General features: G+C 36.1%; 1 protein-coding gene, 1 long non-coding RNA gene and 1 pseudogene across 9 annotated transcripts in view; 1 reads left to right on the top strand and 2 right to left on the bottom strand.

Moving 5' to 3' along the window:
• LOC139771762 (uncharacterized) overlaps positions 1–13,983 on the bottom strand; it is a 53,963-nt gene extending 39,980 nt beyond the window's left edge. Inside the window, exon 1 of the long non-coding RNA XR_011717977.1 lies at positions 13,884–13,983. This is a non-coding gene — a long non-coding RNA (uncharacterized lncRNA). The remainder of the gene's footprint in view (positions 1–13,883) is intronic.
• Positions 1–15,080, top strand: part of Sls (sallimus) — an 83,908-nt gene extending 68,828 nt beyond the window's left edge. For all 8 annotated transcript variants that reach the window (XM_071704761.1, XM_071704762.1, XM_071704766.1 and 5 more), the window contains 21 exons: positions 253–275; positions 343–4,267; positions 4,779–4,826; positions 4,923–5,039; positions 5,143–5,295; positions 5,479–5,842; positions 6,365–6,680; positions 6,885–7,173; positions 7,698–8,919; positions 9,047–9,207; positions 9,481–9,771; positions 9,904–10,045; positions 10,173–10,442; positions 10,545–10,990; positions 11,072–11,374; positions 11,539–11,693; positions 11,804–11,954; positions 12,348–12,452; positions 13,148–13,345; positions 13,469–13,774; positions 13,953–15,080. In XM_071704761.1, coding sequence (XP_071560862.1) covers positions 253–275; positions 343–4,267; positions 4,779–4,826; positions 4,923–5,039; positions 5,143–5,295; positions 5,479–5,842; positions 6,365–6,680; positions 6,885–7,173; positions 7,698–8,919; positions 9,047–9,207; positions 9,481–9,771; positions 9,904–10,045; positions 10,173–10,442; positions 10,545–10,990; positions 11,072–11,374; positions 11,539–11,693; positions 11,804–11,954; positions 12,348–12,452; positions 13,148–13,345; positions 13,469–13,774; positions 13,953–14,155 — 9,188 coding nt within the window. In that variant the 3' untranslated portion in view covers positions 14,156–15,080. The remainder of the gene's footprint in view (positions 1–252; positions 276–342; positions 4,268–4,778; positions 4,827–4,922; positions 5,040–5,142; positions 5,296–5,478; positions 5,843–6,364; positions 6,681–6,884; positions 7,174–7,697; positions 8,920–9,046; positions 9,208–9,480; positions 9,772–9,903; positions 10,046–10,172; positions 10,443–10,544; positions 10,991–11,071; positions 11,375–11,538; positions 11,694–11,803; positions 11,955–12,347; positions 12,453–13,147; positions 13,346–13,468; positions 13,775–13,952) is intronic.
• A 4,214-nt stretch (positions 15,081–19,294) lies between these two features.
• Positions 19,295–22,488, bottom strand: LOC139771826 (DNA topoisomerase 3-alpha-like; annotated as a pseudogene).
• Between the last annotated feature and the right edge of the window lie 60 nt (positions 22,489–22,548).

Genomic DNA, 22,548 nt, shown 5'->3' with positions numbered 1-22,548 from the left:
ATAACTGTAACGCCAAAAATATGTATAACAGTTATATTACCTGCATATAACAAATGTTAAATTGCATGTTACTTCCATGTTATGTAGCCCTTATATATCACAAGAATAACATTGTGATATTACATGTAACTTCCATGTTATATTGCCGTTATAAAATGTGTTCACTGGGCACATTAAAATACAGTCGTTAATTAAAGGCTTTTTTATTACGTTATCTTCTTTCTGATCTAATTTCTTATTTTTGTCTTTTAGGTACCAGAGAAGAAATGTATCAGGTAAGCTAAAGTACAGAAACTTGTTTTATTTAATATATCATAACATATTTTTATTATATTCTTACAGCGAGAAGAATCAATTAATAGAATACCTGAGGAAACTGTAGAAGAAATTGTGATAAAAGAAGCAGAACTTCAAAAGGCTCAACTTTTTGTAGATGAAAAAGACTCGGTTAAAATTATGAAAATTAATGTCAAGGAAACACCACTAGAGAAAGAGAAAGTCACGAAGACAAAGAAAATACCAAAGAAGAAGGATGAACGTATCGAAGCAATCAAGGAGTTAACTGTAAAACCAAAGGAAATAATTGAACTGTCAGCCAACGAAATAATTAAGGAAAAGAAACATGTAATAGAAACTGCAGATGTTCTTGAGGAAGTTATTGAAGAAATCCGAACGGACATGCCAAAGAAAGAAAAGGCCAAACCTGTCGTGGAAGATAGAGAAGAAAGTGTTATGATTACAGAAATAGATATACAGACATCAGCAGTTAAATTACCTGAGAAAGAAGTAGATATTGAGGAAGAAATAATAGAAACTGTTGAAACACCTACAACAAAAATTATTGAAACACCAATAAAAAAGAGAATAAAGAGAAAGAAGATAAAATCTCATGAAGATAACGTGCCGGAAGAAATTCTTGAAGAAATCGTTTTAGAAAAACCAGAAGTGGAACATGCTCAAACTATATTTTCTCCTAAAGAGGGTATCGAAATTACGCAAATCTTAACTGAATCATCGATTACAAAATTCACAGAAGATAAAGCTACACCCAAAAAAGCGGCAGTGCACGAAATTAAAGAAGAAGAAAGCACATTTAAAAAAATTTTACCGGAAGAAACAAACACGATTCCTGTTCAGGAAGAAATTACTATCGAGACTACTAAGGAAATACTAAATAAAAAACCGAAAGAAGAAGAAATAAAATTGACTATCATAACAAAAGAAGGACTCAAAGTTACTGAAATAATTTCAGACACTTCCACTGAGGATTTTCTTGAAAAGATGAAACCAATAAAAGAAAGGATATTGCCAGTCAAAGAAGAGGAGTCACAAGTTGGAGTAGAAGAAGTAATCGTAAAGAAAACGCCACTTGTTAAGAAGAAAGCTAGAGAAATGAAGGAAGACCAGCCAGAAGAAGCAATAGAGGATATAAAAATGAAAAAACCCACAAAGGAGAAAGCTAAAAAGGATATACTTTTACAGGAAAGTGTCGAAATTTTGGAAGTAGCAACAGAAATAAGACCTGAAGAATTCGTTGTCGAAAAAACAATCGTTGAGAAAGAAGCTGAATTGAATGTAGCGCCAATAGAAACTATTGAAGTTACTGAAGTTACTCTTGCTGTAGCAGATGATAAAATAACAGAAAAGGAAGAAGCAAAACCTAAAATTGATGTTAAGGAGGAACAAGAGAAAAAATTAACTTCTATCAAAAAAGAAAAGATAATTCAAGAGAAAGAGAAAATAGTGGAAGAAATAATATCTGTCAAGCCTAAAATGGAACAAACAAAAAGAGATAAAGTTGCCCTAAAAACTACAAAGGAAGTGGCAGAAGTAATTCCAGAAGCTAAAGTAGAAGATACTTTAAGAAAGAAAAAACCTAAAGACAAATTAAAAGAAGTAAAAACAATACACCCCGAAGAAATAAAGGAATTTGAAAAATCGACAGAAGAAATTGTGTCCACTGTAGAAGAGAAACCTAAATCTATCGAGAAAATAAAAGAAAAAAAAGTCATAAAGAAAAAGAAGAAGCTCATCAAGACGGATATAGAAGAATGGGTAGAACCCGAGTACGAAAGACCTGTATTAGAGCCGATGCCTGAAAAAATTGAATGGGAACCAACGAAAAAAAAGAAGGAAAAGAAAACATTGCCTGAATCTGTGCAAAAATTGGTTCCACAGAAAATTGAAAGAAAAGAAATCAAACCTACAAAATTAAAATATATTGAACCAATCCTAGAAACAGTTCAATTTGGTGCAATTAAATTGAAAAAAGTAACAGTTGTTAAGAAAAAGGAAATAACTGAACCAATATTCCCTAAAATCATGTTACGAAGTAGAATTACATTTATCGATGACTATCCGGCAGAATTACAGATGCCAAAAGTTACGTACATGGAAAAGAATCAAGCACAAGCCGGCATTTTATCTAGAAACACAGAAGAAGCATTACAAATTATAAAGAAAAAGTACAAAAAGCCTAAAATATCAGAGAAAGACTTAATTGAATTAGAGAAATTAGATAAAGAGTTCGAAGAATTAAAGAAAGTTCCTTTGGAACAAATAGAAGATAAATCTATATATGAACGCACACCCAAAAAGTCTCAAAAAACGCTCGAAGAACCACAAAAGCTCATTATTGGAAAAGGTGAAATAAAACAAGAAGATAAAATTATCGAGGAAAAAACGGAAGATGTAAAAGAAATCACCGAAGAAGTCACGTTGAAGAAAAAGCCAAAGAAGAAGCCCGTTACCGAAGAATCTGCTGCTGAAATCACCGTAAAGAGACCCGTTCCGAAGGAGGAAGAACAAGTGCCAGAAGAAATCTCTGAAAAAGTGGTACTAAAGAAGCCGAAAAAAGAGATTCTTAAGGAAGAAGTCGCGGATAAAGTTACAATTAAGAAACCTATTGTAGAAAAGGAGATGAAAGAAGATGTCATTGAAGAAGTTACTTTGAAACCTAAGTCAAGAAAAAAGATAATTGAAACGGAAGAAATATCGGAGGTAACTATTGCAAAACCTGTAGAAGATAAGAAAGTAGAAGAAATTATAGAAGCATCCGCAGATGTATTGTTGAAGGAAGAAAAGCAAGCGCCAATAACCGAAAATGTAATTACACAAAAGCTCATTATTGGAAAAGGTGAAATAAAACAAGAAGATAAAATTATCGAGGAAAAAACGGAAGATGTAAAAGAAATCACCGAAGAAGTCACGTTGAAGAAAAAGCCAAAGAAGAAGCCCGTTACCGAAGAATCTGCTGCTGAAATCACCGTAAAGAGACCCGTTCCGAAGGAGGAAGAACAAGTGCCAGAAGAAATCTCTGAAAAAGTGGTACTAAAGAAGCCGAAAAAAGAGATTCTTAAGGAAGAAGTCGCGGATAAAGTTACAATTAAGAAACCTATTGTAGAAAAGGAGATGAAAGAAGATGTCATTGAAGAAGTTACTTTGAAACCTAAGTCAAGAAAAAAGATAATTGAAACGGAAGAAATATCGGAGGTAACTATTGCAAAACCTGTAGAAGATAAAAAAGTAGAAGAAATTATAGAAGCATCCGCAGATGTATTGTTGAAGAAAGAAAAGCGAGCGCCAATAACCGAAAATGTAATTACGGAGGAACTAACTATTCGAAAAATCGAGGTTATTGAACAACCTGAAGAAGTAATTGAAGAATTTACTTTGAAACGCAAACCTCCGAAAAAAGCACCGAAACCAATTGAAGAAATTTATGAAGATGTTACTTTACGTAAATTACGACCAAAGAAAAAATCTAGACTGGATATCAAAGAAGTTACTGAAGTGGAGAATGTAACATTTAGACCTCGTTCTACAAAGACAAAAGAAGATGTAGAACAGGAATTTAAAATTTCACTAAATACATATGAAGAAGAAGATATTTCTATGTCCGGTAAAGTACGCTTAAAACCAAAAAAACGGCCGCTTACATATTCTGAAGAGACTGGAGAAGAGACGATCAAAATCATTCAAGAAATCGAAGATGATTCCGGCCCAATTATCGAAGAGATCATCGATGGATCGGAAGAAGAAGGTAAAGAAGAATATAGTATCGAAGAACTCGACATTGACGAAATGAATATACCACTGAGACGAAAGAAAAAGAAACAAAAAACTCCATATACTGTAGAAGAAATTGAAGAAGATGATGTTAAATTGCAATTAAAACGTGATAGAAAATATTCATACGAGGAAACCGATGCTGAATCTTTGGCGCTGAAGTTGAAGAGCAAGAGACGCATTTCCACATTCGAAGAAGGTTCGAAGCTGGCTACATACGTTCATGCCTTATTATGCCTTAGCATGTAAAATTAAATTAATAGAATACGCTTTTACTTATAATAATGATTAATGTACTTTAATAATTATTTTAACCCTTTTGGCAATGAGTGTATGTGCTTTACTCTCGTGCTTTACTTTTCCTTTCCTTTCCCCAATTGCTGCATTTCCTTTTAGAAAAAAAAAAAGAAAATTTCTGCCTATTATCCTTAACTCTTTCGTTAATCCGCTGCGTATGAAAAGCATATCGGTAGTAGTCGTTGCATTATATTTTTTAACACAATAACAAGCGATTTATTTACATAAGTAATGTAAAAAGATCTACATTCAAAACAAAATAGTACAGACTCACACACATGAGCAAATGGATTCTGGCTATATAAATATACTGTATCCGCCTAAAAGCTCTTCGCTATATTATGATCGTATTATAATTATAAGCAACTGTATTATAATCGATATTTGTTTAATATTTATGTATAATATTGCAGAAGAAGCTTCTCTCAGTATCACTAAAGAAGAGGAAATATCCGAAGAAGGTTTGCGTAATAATATCTATTTGCATATAACATAATATAAAATTTAATAACATTTTTTATATTCCATTTTAAATAACTTAATAATGCCTTTTTCAGTCGACGAACTTGAATATGTGGTTCGTGAAGGTGATACAATGTATTCAATTTGTTCTTATATTGCCGAAACAGAAGAAGCTATTAATTTAGTAGAAGGAGAGAAAGTTTATATCATCGGTACGATCTCTACTTCATAAAATCTTACTGTCACATTCATCATAACATATACTCAATATAATTAATACATAAAATATTTCTGATTGAAATTTATTTTTCATAGATCATACCAATCAGGATTGGTGGTTTGTAAAGAAACACTTGACCGAAGAAAAGGGTTGGGTACCGGCGCAATATTTATTAGATGAGGCACACTACACTATTTATTTACAACGAAAATTGCATGAAAAGATTGATAAATTGCCAATCTTTGAGAGTAAGTATTTATCTATAAAACTGAGAATCTATAAAACAATGCGATATATATGAAGTTTATTATATATATATACAACACATTGCTTTCATAACATGCGCTTGCTATTTGAAATTTAGCATAAAGCTTGTAAACCATATCATATGTATATATATTTCTTGATATCATATGTTTATATTTTCTCAGAGCCGACCCCTGGAGAAAAAACTTCAGCACCAAGATTTATTGAAAAATTACAACCAATTCATACGTTAGATGGTTACACCGTTCAATTTGAATGTCAAGTAGAAGGCACGCCAAGACCACAAATAACTTGGTTCCGCCAGACCGCTATTATCAAGCCATCTACTGATTTTCAAATGTATTATGACGAGGATAACGTTGCTACCTTGATAATCAAAGAAGTCTTTCCCGAAGATGCCGGTACTTTTACCTGCGTTGCGAAAAATGCTGCAGGATTTGCATCCAGTACCACTGAGCTTATCGTTGAAGCTCCTTTGTCAGATCACGGATCGGATGTTACTGGTCTGTCGAGAAAAAGTCTTTCGAGGTACGCACTTCTTACTCTCTCTGTCTCTCTCTCTCTCTCTCTCTCTCTCGAATAAGTTACTTTGATTGATCAGAATCATCAATCACTTTTTCAATATACAAAGATTAGATATTAGATATTTTAAGTATACATTTAAATGTTAGATATTAGATATTTTAAATATACACTTTGACATTATAACAGTTTGTAAAACAAGCACAGTATTAATTGGAGAGGTAAAAGCCATAGTGATGTAAGTCAAATTTTTAAAAATATTAACTCGTGTGCATAGATACAATTTATATATTGTATAGATTGCATTATATATTGCATCTATGCATACGAGTCAATATTTTTAAAAATTTGACTTACACCACTATATATGACTTTTACCCCTCCAATTATATACACATAATTAATACGGACTTGTCTGATTATGACAAAAACTTGTCATAATCTTTATAACTTTTGCGTTAGATATGTTGTATCGTATTATATATCATTCTAATTGTTCTTAATCATTATTACTATTATATTGTTTAGAGAATCATCTCTTGCGGATATATTAGAGGGTATACCACCTACATTTTCTCGAAAGCCAAAAGCGAAATATGTGAATGAAGGTGACGATGTAATACTGGAGTGTCGATTAGTCGCTGTACCAGAACCAGAAATAACATGGTACCATAAAGACGCACCGGTAGCTAGCCAACAGAACATTGTAGTTGCAACCGAAAGCGACATGCATATGTACTGCAGCGTCGTAAAATTCACTAAAATTCAAAAGAGGCAGGAGGGAAGATACAAGATTATTGCTAAAAATAGAGAAGGCGAAGCCACTATCGATATTCCTGTAAAGGTTGGTCGACGACAGGAAGCTATAGGCCTGTTCGTTTTCACTGCACTTCTGAACTAGTGCAATAAGTTAGAATGAAAGAAAGATTTGTTTCATTCTAACTTATTGCACTAATTCAGAAGTGCAGCGAAAACGAACAGGCCTTATGTTTATAAATTCACCTTTACACATTACATAACATTATTAATACATTTTCTGATAAAACAGGTGAAAACTGGAAAGAGCGAACCACCTGAAATTTTAGAACCGTTAAAATCTCATATAGTCAAAGAAGGTGAGACAGTTGTTTTATCGACTCAAATAGTCGGTAATCCATCACCGAAAATAATTTGGTATAAAGACGGGAAGCCGATAAAGGGTTTGCAATTAAAGCAAGATGGACATGTTAATACATTAAACTTAATCCAACCTCAACTAGCAGATAGTGGGGAATATTCGATCACAGCTATCAATGATATGGGCAAAGCCGAGACTCGAGCTACATTGACCGTTGAGAGTAAGATTAAATATTTTTTTAATCGCTTTGCAACATCTTAATTAACGCTTCTCTTTTGCTTTATTCTCGTTTTGTTTTCTCGTTTTCGTCTTTTCATAAACAGTAATTAATTGTGTTTATTTGCCTATTCGAGACTCAATCAACAATTGACATCTGCTATCGGTAGATCGGTATAGTAACTAATTGATATTAATAACGTAATATAATAAAATACAAACTAAAAGAAAATAAAATGTATTTTATTTTAATATCTTCTTAAACGACAAACTATCTCGACTTGTTATCGGATATTATAATTTTACGAAACGCTTTTCTATTAATGTGCTTTCAGTTAACTCCATATCACAGATCAACATTAACTTTCAACATTGTATGAACGACAAGCATGTTTCATTTGTTAAGGGTATGATGCTTATTCATTATTGCTACGCTGCTATATATATAATTGTCCAATATAAAATTATAATTTTGCATGTAAAATAGATTTTTTGTAGTAATGGTTTTGTTATATTTATGAAATTTAGAAGTGCCAAGTGGCGCCCCAGAACCACCATTGTTCATCAAACGTTTCCAAGAGATAATCGTTCCGGAAAAAAGTACATTTAAGTTAGTTGCCAAAGTCACTGGAAATCCCGTTCCCGAAGTTACTTGGCTTAGAAATAACAAACCGCTTGATAAATCGGCCAATATCATAGAAAGTTATGACGGCGAAAATATCCAGCTCGAAATTAAAAATGCGGATTCCGAAGTAGATGCTGGAGATTATAAATGTGTCGCTAGTAATCCGGTCGGAAAAGCTTCTCATGGAGCAAAAGTCACGGTAGATGTTGCCAAAGTTTCTTTCACGAGGAATTTGCAAAATGAAATCATAGTCGATGAGTATAAAACTCTGGAACTGAGCTGCGAGACATCCCATACTGTTTCCACGATATGGTGGCATAATGACGAGGAAGTCAGCGGGATGGATCATCGCGAGGTAATCCAGGAAGGACGTCTACACAAGTTGCTTATTAAGAAGAGTGGCCTTTCCGACGCAGGAACATACAAGTGTACCGTCAAGAACCAAATGACATCTAGCAACGTTATCGTTAGGGCCACCAAGCCGGAATTTGTCAAGAAACTGCAGGACTTTGAGGTAAAAGAACGCGATGTGGCAATTCTGGAAGTTGAGATCACATCTCAAACGGCCGATGTTACATGGCGAAAAGACGGCGAATTATTAACACCGAGCAAGGGGAAGCTAGAATTCGTGAAAGATGGTACCGTAAGAAAACTTTTTATCAGAAGCGCATCGGTTCACGACGAAGGCGAATACACATGCGCTCTTCCGGATCAAGAGTGTACAGCGGAAGTTACAGTCGTCGAATTACCACCGGAGATCATTATTAAGATGCAAGACATAATTATAGCCAGAGGGGAGAAAGCGACTTTTGACATAGAGTTAACGAAAGGTGACGCTCTGGTACGCTGGTTCAAAGACGGACAAGAATTGCAATTTTCTGAGCACGTGCGATTGTCAATCGATGGCAAGAGACAGAAATTGAAGATCTACGACACCGAAGTAGAAGATGCAGGAATCTATTCCTGTCAAGTTGGCGACCAAACTTCGTCAGCTAGACTGACGGTCGAAGAACCCGAAGTTGATTTTATCAAAAAACTGCCAGATGTTACTTTAGTACCGATCAACACCGATGCAACTTTTCTTATTGAATTATCACGTGCTGATATATCAGTAACATGGTTAAGGTAAGTTGAATTTTATCGCAGATATAAAAATATATTTAAAAATTTGAATTTCTTTGATAATTACGATCGATAAAATTGAAACAAATGTGTATATGTATACATAATGATTTATGTGGAATTTGTGTAGAAAAAGTGAGACAATCGATTGTGCACGATCGTCGAAATACAATATTATCGACGAAGGAAATATAAAAAAACTCATCGTTAGAAAATGCACGACCGAAGATATTGCTGAATATACTGCCATAGTTGCCAATGTGAAGACATCATCCAGATTAAAAATTGAAGGTAAATTTTATAAGACTGCGTATCGCGACTTCCTTAAGCATGCAAATAGCTTAAAATAAGTGCATCATCTATATATACTTACATATATGTATATTGTATATTCTATATATCTATATATATATATATATATATGTGTGTGTATATATGTATGTATGTATGTATGTATGTATAGATGACACACATCTGGATCGTATTAATCTTATCAACGTTTTAATTTTCTGGTCTTTCTATAAATTTGGATATTATTTTACATAAACGTGTCCATTGTTGCAGTTATCGAAACATCACCTAGAATTTATCCTGATACGCTCAAAAAATATAAAACGATGAAAGGCGATGACATTGATATCGTTGTTAAATTCACGGCTAAGCCAATTCCAATTGACGAATGGACCGTCAACGGCCGTGTTCTTAAAAAGTCAAAACGAATTATTCCATCCATCGATGAATGTTCAGCCGTTTTAACGATCAGGGATGTACAAGAGAAAGATTTTGGTGATTATAATCTAAAATTAACTAATCCTCATGGAGAGGACACTATAGAAATCAACGTCATCGTTGTGCGTAAGTATTTACGTATTTATATACGTATAAATATATTAATATCGGAACAATTTTCGGAGAGAATCCTCGATTTTATTCAAAATAATCAAAAGAGGTACAATAATAAAAAAAATATATATATATACATCACAGAGGTACCCGGAGCACCAGGAATTCCGGAACCTCTTGAAATAACCGATAATAGCATTACGCTTCATTGGAAGAAACCAGATTCGGATGGACACTCTTCGATCATAGAATACATTTTAGAATATCGCGAAAAGACAGAAACTTTGTAAGTAAAATTTGATGGATTTGTTAAAGAAAACAAAACGAAAAAAAAGAAAGAATGAAGTCTAAACGCGTATTTCCTTATATCCCTACAATTTGATTTATAACCAAGAAAATGATTTGATTTCAAGATGGAGCAAGATCACGGAGACAATAATCGAAACTACGTATAAATTGACGAACTTAATCGCCGACAAGGAATATACCTTCCGCATAACAGCTGTTAACGAAGCTGGATCGGGGGAGGCATCTCCGAATACGCCGTATCTAAGAATTTCCAAGCTATCGGCATCCGAGCCACCGACTATTCTTGAAGCACTCAAGAGCATCGTGATTGGATTAGAAGAGATTGTCACACTTTCTTGCGTAATTGGTGGTGTACCGACACCTCGTATTACATGGTAATTTTTCGTTCTTTCACTTTTTGTCTAATTATGACAACTAAATAAGACAATTGCTATGTGTGTCTATGATCGAACCGTATCTTGAAAATTATTTTCTAGGTTGAAAGACGGCAAGACTTTCGAAGATAATGACATTACATACGAAAACCATGTGGCTAAATATACTATTCGGAAAACCACCGAGACGTCTTCGGCCACATTTACGGTTAAAGCCCAGAATGATGCAGGAATGGCGGAAACGTCGTGTCAATTAAAAATTCAAGAATCTCCAAAGATTACTTGCGACGAAAATTTAAGGAACCAGAGACTAACAGTGGGCGATAAATGGAAAGTCGAGATTTATTTTACTGGTTTCCCAAAACCAGAAGTAACGTGGACGATAAATAATAAGAAAATAATTGATGAACGCATTTCCATTGAGACTAGAGAAAATAAATCTATTATTACGATTCCTTCACTTATCAGAGCTGACACAGCTATCTATACAGTGAAAGCATCGAACGAAGCCGGTAGCTCGTCGATGGAATGTCATCTTCGTGTCATAGGTTAATAATATAATCAATGATGAAAGTTTCAGAAATAAATTTAAAATTAGTGATATACATATTTGATAATATGTGTTGTAGATAAACCGAACAAACCCCAGGGACCAGTTATCGCGAAAGAAATTAGACAAGATCGCGTCACTATAGAATGGCGACCGCCGATCGATGATGGTGGTGTGGAATTGGAAAGATATACTATCGAGAAATGCGAAGCGAATAAGAAAGTTTGGACAAAAGTAGGTGATGTGGACAAAGAAGTCGAGAATTTCTGCGCGCAGAAATTGCAGCAGGATGTCGACTATCTATTCAGAATAATCGCTAGAAACGCGGTCGGACCCTCAGAGCCTTTGGAATCCGAACCAATTCGAACAAGGACTTCATTTGGTAAGGAAGAAATTGTGACCTTAAGTATATATATATATATATATATATATATATATATATATATATATAAATTAAATAGAAGAACATGAAATTAAATATAATATAATTTTACAAAATAATTAAATATATTATTTATCCTCTCGTTTGATCGGTTTGATACATAGAAACCCCAGGTCCGCCAAGAGGACCACTCCAAGTTTTTGGAATGACGAAAACATCATTCACATTAAAATGGGAATCACCAGAGAACGATGGCGGTACTCCTATCGTAGAATACATCGTTGAAATGAAAGAGACATCGAAGAAGGCTTGGCAAAGAGTTAGTATTATACACACATTGTCATGATCGTGTCACACCACTGACAATGAGATAATCGTTTGCCAGCAATCGTTTCTCTATCTATGGCGTTGTTTCTATACCTTTTTCAGATTGCGAGCACAAAAGGAGAAATCACTAATGTTACTATATCCGATCTAAAAACGGATACATCATACAATTTCCGAATAACAGCTAAAAACAGCGTCGGTACTGGTCCTCCGTATACAGCGGAAGAAGCGATTACAGCCGGTAAACGACCGAGTAAGTTCTAATTTTATTCTTCAAATATCTCAGCCTATATGTATATTATCAGCTTATTACCCCGATTCTCAATTATTAACTCCCGGTATATATAGCCTAATTTATTATATTAACGCGTTCGCTTTTGCTTTTGCTTTTGCTTAGAAATAATAAAGCTTACAGAAAACAGCATATACGCGCTACTAGGCATATTTCCATCAACCAAAATGATGGTCGTTAAAAGTAAGTTTCTTCTTTCTGCTTTTTGTTGTTTATATCCTATTTCTTGTATCTTAATTGTTTTTCATGTACTTTCTACGATAGTTGTATATAAAACAAAACTTTATATGAACTCTATTAATATGGCAAGACACGTGTGTATTAAATGCAAATTATAACTTTAATTTTCTTTAGCACCACCTTCGTGCCCTCTAAACGTTCGAGCAACAAATGTCACAAGCAAAAGCGTCACTCTCAATTGGTTACCACCGACCACAACAGGAGGATCAGAATTAACAGGTGAAAATATAATATGCAAATAAAACATAAACTTTTATAAAATATTGTAAATTCTCCGCGTTTTGATACTGCCCTGGTGGAAATATTTTACTGAAAATATAATGAAATTTTACTGAATTCTCTCTTAATTGACCCCATTTCATTGTTATTCCATCAATATTTCAGTAAAAATTCAGTTTTTTCAGTTAAATCCAGTAAATTTCATGATACCTAACATAAAAGAAATTCTGTTATTACTTTTTAATAGTATAATTATACTTTCCTTATATTTCACAGTATTACATTACATTTCACAAGGAAAATTATTATTTATTTTAAAATATATTCACTAATTTTTCAATAACTTTTAATACACTTTTCATCGATTTCATAATATTTTCAGTGGGTGGCTCTGATGGAAATATTTTGCTGAAAGTATTTGCTGAAATCGATGAAAAATGAAATAAAAGTTATTGAAAAATTACTGAATATATTTCAAAATAAATAATAATTTTCCTTATAAAATGTAATGTACTTAATACTGTGTAATATAAGGAAAGTTAAATTATGCTATCGAAAAGTAATAACAAAATTTCTTTTATGTTAGGTATCATGAAACTTACGGAATAACAATGAAATGGGGTCAATTGAGAGAGAATTTCAGTAAAATATTTCTATCAGGGTGATTGAATATTATTATTTTCCTCTCGCTTCAGGCTACGTAATCGAGAAGAGACCATTAATCGGGAAAGGCGCCAGGTGGACAAAGGTTGTCACTTTGGATGCTACAACACATCAATACTGTATAGAGAACCTAAAGGAAAGCGAATTTCTCTTTAGAATCTTCGCTGAAAACAGTTTAGGTCTTAGCATACCGACCAATTCCGAGCCGATTACACTAAAAACTCATGCCAGTGAGCCAATTTATATATAAATCCTATTATTGATTGAAATAATCTTATATGCATAATAGTAAATAGAGTGACACAATTTATTTAATTAACAACAATATGCTTTTTGAATCATTGCATTTGTAGATGTTCCGTCACCACCTACCGCCCCATTAGAGATGAGGCAGATCGCGGCGAATACAATGGTAATCGAATGGGGTAGGCCCGAATCAGACGGCGGTGCCCCTCTAGAGGGTTATAAAATCGCCATCAGAGACGCGAAAAAAACGATGTGGATGGAAGTAGGGAGAGTTAGCGCGGACATTCAAAAACTCAATATTAGAGACCTGCAAGAGAATCACGAATACCTCGTGAGAATTTTCGCACGAAACGAGATCGGATTCAGCGATCATTTGGAATCGGAAGAACCCTTTAAGATCGTACCGACATCAGGTATAATCTATCATCTTTTATTTTTTTTTTTGCTTCTATTTTTGCCTCTATTATAATAATATCTCATATATTATCTTATTTGCTACTTGTTATTTATGTTTTACTTTACCACATCACACTCGCCCTCCAAACTCGAGATACAAAGTTCAACCCGTCATTAAATCTGTTCCTTTGGCAGAGCTATCGTGCGTGGAACCAATTGCAGAGGCTGTGGACAAAGGTGAGACCGCATCGCTCAGTTTCAGCACGGAAAACACAAGTTCATGGTTGCGAGAACATAATATGGACGCCGATATACATTCGTACGCGAGAGCGAGATTACTTAGGAAAGACGAGTACTTTTTCCGCATTTGGCACTATGCTAAAAAGCTATTTGAATAAGCATTTGTATATGTGTAATTTTCAACGTTTCTATCGTCGAGTGTCGGCGCGGATATAATTAATTGATCTTTTCCGCATTTGCGATATTTCATTCTTTCTTCTTCATATAATCGAACGCTGTACATTAAAATCCAATGTATTTAATCAATATGTGCTTGAACCTGACTCTTAAAATAACGCGTATGTTGAAACAATTGTAATATTTTCGCGAGACTGTTGTAAACGATATAGTGTTTACCGAGTGCTAATCTGCTCTAACGTAGTTGGAGTAAAGTGTAATTTTCTCTCTTTGATATATAGTGCTCTTTTACCAGAGTGCACGGCAACTGTTTATCGTAACGAACGATTCGCTTTTTATTTTAGCTTCGTCGCCTTTTTAAATGTGTTATATAAATTATAAATTACGCTCTCGTGCAGTTTTATAAATTTTATTTTTTGCCGCTAATGCGCGTTTTTTTTAAGTTGTATCTACAACTAGCGGCAATGACGATAAACAATTACATACGATAAACGTTACGCACCTTTGACAATTCTCTAAATTTTTTTAACATGCGGCATTCTACATCTATTAGCTGTATATAGATGTATCCGTTTATGTGACTGTAACGTTCGTTTCTATTCTACAAAGCCAGAGCTTGCGATTATTTTTAGTATTTTCTCCAAGTATATAGTGTATATTAATTGTTTCTCGCTATTATTATCGGTATTATAATATTATATTTATTTTCGATTAATATTGTTAATAATATCGATACATCAAATTAACATAACGAAGAAATATCACGCGAATTTGGTAAGTGAGACGTAAAATATAGGTGCCAACATTATCCATCAACCAATGACGCGTCGTATATTTCGCATTATTTATGTTAAATTATACACTATTGTAAAATATTTTATTTATCGATAAAAATATTACAAATTACACATTACAATCTTTTTCCCAGAAAATTTTTAATAAACCAAGATGCGAAAGATGCAGTTCTCTTCATTAAGAGTACAGGTATATTTAATCTTTTTTATAAGTCGGTGTACTACAAACTACACGTTGGATAGCTAGAAATATACGAATAGTACTTTATTTAAATTCTTCTCCGATGTTTCAAGCTCTTTATATGGTAAAATTTCTTTAATTTCACGCGAATTACTTTACTTATATATTTTTGCCGCAGCTTTTTCTTCACACGCATCTAAGTACAAAAAACATTGCGTGCGTATTAAGCTCCTTGCACAATAGGCGATAGCGATAGCGATAGCGACAGCGACAAGGTTGCCGACAAAGCTATACCTTTGTCGGCAACCTTGTCGCTGTCGCTATCGCTATCGCTATCGCCTATTGTGCAAGGGGCTTTACGTGACTCACGGAATGGCGCGGTTTAGTGTGGTCAACCTTTCGGCCGTCTCGTACACATACATACACGCGTGACGCGTACATATAGTACATACACATCACTTTACGCACTGCGTACGTTTAACGCGCGCGCGCGCGCGCGCGCGTCTAACCTATACGCTACGCGTCGATTAGGCTTATATTGCATTACACGTTAACACGTACACGGCTGATATAGAAGATAGAACAAGATCGAATAAGCGCGTTGTTGCGCATAAATCCTGTTTAATTCGTCTTAATCGTCAGGCTATAATTAATAGACGCTAGTCTTTCATACGATAAATGATGAGGCACGCAAGTGATCGATGAACGTAACAACGTAATGTACGAGAAATGAGAGATCATCACAATAAATTAATTATATATGCACGATCGTGTAAAATACATTTAAAAGAACGCGAGAAAAAGAGAATTAAGGGCATTGGACGTAAATCGTTTTCTTACAATTCGATATATATGCAATATATATAATGAGCATAGCATATTTTACTCTTTAATTTTTGGTTTCTCACCATTTCAAGATTTCGGGATTTTCGGGATTTTAAGGATTTCCGGAATTTCCAGGATGCTGGGACAGAACCGATCGAAGCGCGAACACAACGTATTACTTCGGTAACTTCGGTTTACTCCGGTTACTCCGCGGTTACTCGTGCTCTGGTTAGAAATATTCGTGGACATGGCTACGTGCTACGTAGTTCAATAAACATGCACGTTTATGCGCGTGAGGCGCTAGCTGCAGTAGCTGCATGTTTAATAATCGAGAAATTTATCTATAGTCGATAATATCAATATTCTTCGATATATATAGGTATATACTATCGACTTATCGACTCTGGAGCTCAATTATTCGATCCCGGTAAAAAAATTTTCATATAAAAACATATTTAAAATTTAAATATATCTCATCATATGCACATTAAATTATCTAATAAATGCACAGTAAATATAATTAAAAGAGGCGTCCAGAATTAAACTTATCCTAATCTGTTGTAACTAATCCATTTTAAGGCAACGGATGTATAGAATGCTATATACTTATGTGTAAGATCTTTATATTGTTAACAAATTTTATACATTTATTTAGATATATAGTATGTATATTTAATAAGTTACCCCACACATCCGTTACCTCAATAAATATGTTAATTCATCACTCACCGACACCGATGCGCAACAGCGGAATTATATCTGCCACGTAGCTACGTTGATTCTGTAACATATAAATATAAAATTTATATTAAAATGATGTTTAAAAAACTCAATGTTTTAAAACATAATTCCTATGGCATCAAACTTTTTATTCATTATTTAATTAAATATTTATTTAAATAATTATACATTTCCCAAAAATGATCTTTACAAGAATCACACAATTCTTATAAAATGTTAAATTACTCCTTTCTTTTAACTAATATTTCTAAATTATGGTAAAAAATAAAAAGGCTCAAGAACAAACAAAAAAATTACTCTTACACAAAATAAAAAATAATATTTACCGCAAAGTTGTTCCGCTGGCGCGGAATACTTATGCTACACCTCTCATGTCTCCTTACAGTGCCAGACTAGAGTCAAGCTCAACAGGGTCTTCTTTCCCCGCTAATTTTTCCAAGCCCGTTCCCTTGGCAGTGGTTTCGCTAGATAGTAGATAGGGACAGTGGGAATCTCGCGAAACCACTGCCTCTCCCGATGCCTCTCCCAGGCCTCCTCCTCCTCCTCCTCTCAGGCTGCTCGGGATGTCAGCTACTGTGTTCCCTCGCGGCCTCGATGCGAAGATACTCCTTCCCGCGTGGATATTTTCTGTAACATATAAATAATCGAATCGATTAAATAATTGTTACGCGCATCGAATATCTTATTCGTTATTCAATTTCATATTTTTTTAAATTACTATTGCAACACACAAATACAAAATCCAAATTAGCGCTCGAATGACACACAATTAACATAAAAAAAACCTAATAATTTTACATGAATTACACGAATATGCTATTCGTCTTTTAAAGGTAAGTACCAGGAATAAAAGATTAGGTATTATTTCCGTGGAGAAATCTTTTCCGTAAACTTTCGTACAAAGTCACAAACAAAAGTTTCCCTTTTTATTACTTATATAAATTATTCAGGTGCACTTGTGTGTACGAATCGTTCAACCAGGCGCGGATATACAAATAAACGGAAAAAGAAAATTAAACAATTAATTCCGAAGTGGAGTTAACGAGCAATGTTATAAATTATAAATCATATTCACCACAGGGTTGCTCCGCCGTCGCCCGATGCCTCCCAGGCCGCCGCCGCCGCCTCCTCTCAAGTCCCTCCATTTCTCACTAGCACAACACCGTACGTTCGACGCAACACTCGCGAAAGAGAGGCTAATTACCGAAGTAACGCGCGACACTTTACGCACTCCCGGAGTTAATCGACGCGGGCTTTACTACATATCACAACGGAGCGAGAGAGACACGATCCGCTCGACATCGACATCGACGATCGACGACGTTACACGAAGTGGCACGAGCCACGAACGACGAACGTTTATACGGCGGGAAGCGGGAAAGACTCGGAGAATCGCGGCGCCAACCACCCGTTTCGTCTCCCGAGAAAAAGGATTGACATTGGCGGGCGTCACGGGAGAGACGAAGGATCTCGTCCGAACGCATTCTTTCACTGTATATCACAAACACGAAAACTCGAATATAACTACATTGCACGTACGAAGTGTTACGTACGAGTTAGACACCCGCGGCACCGCCGCGCCGCGGCGCTCGAAAGTACGGCGTCGCTTCGCGTCGTGTCGCGCGCGACAGATACCGCGCGGCCCGCGCGCGGCCTAGCCGGCTATATTTCCTCGCGAAATACGCATTTCACTTTTCGGCGAGCCGCTGACGCACGAGTGCCACATAAGTCTACACCACATGATTGTCAAACCTGACGGTATCGAGTTCACTACAACTCACTACAAGTTGTACGCACTGTAACAATCACCGTGAAACGTGAAACATCGTCGTGACGAGCGCCGCGCGTCGCGCGCCGCGCGCCGCGACCCGCGACGTTCCGCCCCGCCAATGAACAATCATGCGGCGCCATTTTTCAATGCTGCGCGAGTGCGCGGTACTACGCGAGTCAGAGCACCGACGCGATTTCAACTGAGTGATCGCGCATATCCTCCCGTGGCACACGGGATTGTGAGCCGTTTCAGCGGCTCGAAAGATAATGCGGCGCGTCATGCGACATGCGACTAATGCGCGAGGAATGCGAGGGATGGAAGACGGAATAACGTCCTCTGGGCCTCTGGCTCGGCGCGCCCCGCGCGGTGACGTCACGACCTACCCCTCCTACGCGGCACGACGCGCGCGGCCGCGGCCGGTTCAAAAATACCGAAAACTTTCAACGAACGATAAGAGATCAACGTATGCCGAATCTTTCATTAACTTTCACATCAAGTTTAACTGGCTGTATTCTAGTAAGGCAGGAGGTACTTTCAAAGAGAACGAGAAGTTAAAGAAGGAAGTGAGACGACTGGAGGAAGAGAACCTGTTAAAGCTAAAGTTTGACATACTTTTAGACATGGTAATTTTCTTTTATGTTTTATCTTTCAAAAAGTTAGACAGTTAATGTCTGGAACGAAAAGTATATATGTAGTAAGTTTATCAATATTATTATAGCAGAACAATAATAGATACACGTAATAATAAGTATCATATGTTGTATTAATTTCTTTACTGTTTTATAGTTTTATAGAAATTGAAAAATAATTTTTCTCATAACAAACGAGTTGTCGTTTAATTTATTAAACATTGTTAATTGCGTCTAAGACATAAGCAGTAACTATAAAACAACATTAATTGATTATCGAACCATTTCCTTTAAACATCTTAACACTTATGAAAATTGTCACTTCAATGAGGCAGAAGTCCAGTCTTACAGATAAAAGTCGTGTTTGATACTATTCCGTTCTAATTAAGTTTTTTACAACTTTAATCGTTACAAACTGTACATTATTTACAATACTGTAAAAATTCACTTGTCAGTCTTGTTCGTCCCATTTGATGGGCATCTGTTCTTCGTGTGACCTGTAAAAGAACAGTGGCAAATGTAAAAAATATATATAATATGTACAATATGATAGATAATAGATATAACTGAGAACAGTAAAAATGTTATTATTTTTTAAAAGTAAAAGAAAATAGTAGAGATAGAGGAAGAGAGAGAATATAACAAACAAACAAAAGAGAAGTCTTTACCTTACCTTCTCTTCCGTAATTTCCGCACTTTCTCTTGCCATCGGTAAGTCTGAGCCTCTTGGGAGCATTGCCTTTTTGGGAGATTCTGCTTCGTGCTGTATTCCATTCCCTCTTCCTCTCGCAATGAAATTGTTCCAGTCCGTGTTCTCGCGACTACCAGCGTCATCCTCATCTGCCCACTTGAAGAACTTACAGGTGGAGTTCATACCTTTGGGACACCCGTAAAACTGCCGTCCTTTATTGGGGTCGTCCTTATAAACCATCAGCCTAAAGAAACACGAAGGAAAATATTTTCACACACATACAGACATAACTGTTAATCGGCGATATTTAACTAATTGTAAGACTTCGACTCATTAATTATTGACATTAATTGAGTTTAGCCGAGAAAGTTTATCGCTCTCTCCGATCGAAGAATTTACTTACTTTTGAGCGGGCTGATTACCCTGGCATATAACATCATTCGTGGATGGGTTTCCCCAATCGTTATTAGAAGTGCCAATGTGAGAGAAGGGATCAGAACCCCCGCCATCATTGTTTCTGTTCAGATTAGATACCCAACTTGAATGCTCGTTCGCTGCGTTATCTTCACGATTCGGCGCTATTAGATGCCCACAAGAAAAAATTGCAACCGCTTTGCGGTCTAGCGCATTTGTAAAATAGATGTCCTGAAATTACAAATGTTATCCAAAGTGACTTATGCAAGTGACAAATCACGAAGATTTATATGCAGTTGCCACTTACCTTTATTTGGTTACTTACCTCTCTTTTCTAACTGTTACTATTTTCCTCTGCCTTGTCGTCTCTCTTTCAGAACCATGTCAGAGGCGCATTTTGGAATACAGCGACGTCACTCTCTTGAGCAAGCAGTACTTGCTCAGTTTGGATAGATCTCTCGTCGAGATAGTGTGCTAAAGAGTCGTCTATCAGATTAGCTCGTTCTATCGCCACTTTGAATACTTGGCGATATTTAGTAACTTGAATTTGTAACACTTTATTCAGGTTTTTTTTACGCTGCCATATCCTATGATAACAAAACCATATGATAGAAGCAGATTTATAAATATCCCTTTGCAATGTATGGAATAAGAGATTGTTTAATAATATTACAATACATTGAGTTGCTAATTGGCTTACAGCTGTAAAGCTTTTTCTAACTCCGCGCGCAAATGCGGCTTGGACAATTGGAAACCCATATTGTCGTAATCCATGACCAGACCAATTCCTAATTTGCCTGGCATGAAATGTTGAGTGTCCGTTAAACCCACATATTGCCTGGATTTGATTGGTATCGATATGTTCAGCGTGAGTAGCGTCCGTACCCATGCCGTGCTTGTCCACCAGTGCGAAAGTTTTCTCTTCCACCATATCAATGCTGGTCGGTCGGAAAACTTGTCTCTGCTCATAAGAGTGAATTTGCTTGCTGTTCCATTTATCGCGTATATATACGCGTCAAGATAATTCTTCGCTATGATTTCGAGACCATTAACCGTGTGAATCTTTCTCTCGCTATATTGATTTCCACCGTCGTTTCCCGGCCCTCCACGTTCTTCGACAGACAAGCCAGAAAATGTCGAACCACAAATTCGTAGACCTTCGCTTCGTTTCCTGTTGACAAGTCGCGACTGATTAACGCAGTCAATTTAACGATGAATAAGAACAGACTCTAGGAAGAACGGACCTTGCAAATTGTCGGTATATTTTGTAGGGTGAATAGGAGGATGTGCTTCATCGCTTTTTCTTCCTTGCCTGGGAGTTATTCCAGAGTATTTCCAGTAAATTTCGCTCATTGCTTTATCTGGTTCTCCCAAAGTTTGCAGGGTCCTTTCGACAGACTGTCCCGTAATTTCCAAGAATTTTGCTCTGAAACATGAAGAAAACATTCAAAGTCTTGTCAAATGTATGAAAAGAACATAGAACAGGTTTTCAATTACCTATATACATGGATATTAGGCTTGACCGCTTGGCAGACCTGAATAATCTCAAAGCCTATGTTCTTCCCCTCTGTCACCCGTCACAATTTGTTTAAATAATCAATGCGTCGCAGGATCGCACTTCTCGCTCTAAGGTCCTCTTAATCTTTACATTTACATAATTTTCATCTAAGCACTGCTTAAACACCGGAGCATCAAATAAGCTTAACAGATGACAGCTGTACCACTTGCTATAGGTTCCAGTGAACTCGTAGCCTAATAAGTGGTCGGTCACGGATGTCATCAGCATTTCGCAGTTTTGACCCCATAGCTGTATGTACATTAAATTCGAAGATCTTGTTATAAACGGAAAAACCTTTCCTCTGCAAAAAACAGAAGAGTTAAGAAGCATATTTCTAGAGCTCCTTTGGTTTGCGAATAGATATCATATCGAACAATGACAAGTACATGGACGATAGTCACAGATTACGGCTGAGAGAACGCTCTATGCACAGTGTAATTGTTTACCTTTCTGCTGGTACCGTGCGACAAATAACCAGCGATAGTTTTAGCCGCGTTGGACTTCTCGGGGCAACATTGAAATTCTTCATAATGCGCGCTTTAAACAATATCACCTTGTCGATGCTCTTCAGACCGTAATATATCGTACAATCCAATGCGATTAATGCGATATTGTATAATTTAGAGAGGACCATAACATGACGCTTGGTATTGTTGACAATTTTCTGTCACGAAGGTTAGGTTCGCTCCGTTCATTTTGGTGCGCGCATCCGCGCTGTGGTGTAGCGCGGACGCTGCGCGCACCAGAATGATGTTTTATCGACAGTGTCG

The sequence above is a fragment of the Temnothorax nylanderi genome, unplaced genomic scaffold (assembly GCF_030848795.1).
Source record: "Temnothorax nylanderi isolate EJ_2023f unplaced genomic scaffold, tnyl_v1.0 TNYL_tig0044_pilon, whole genome shotgun sequence".
NCBI lineage: Eukaryota > Metazoa > Arthropoda > Insecta > Hymenoptera > Formicidae > Temnothorax > Temnothorax nylanderi.
This window is presented reverse-complemented; position numbering and strand designations above follow the sequence as displayed.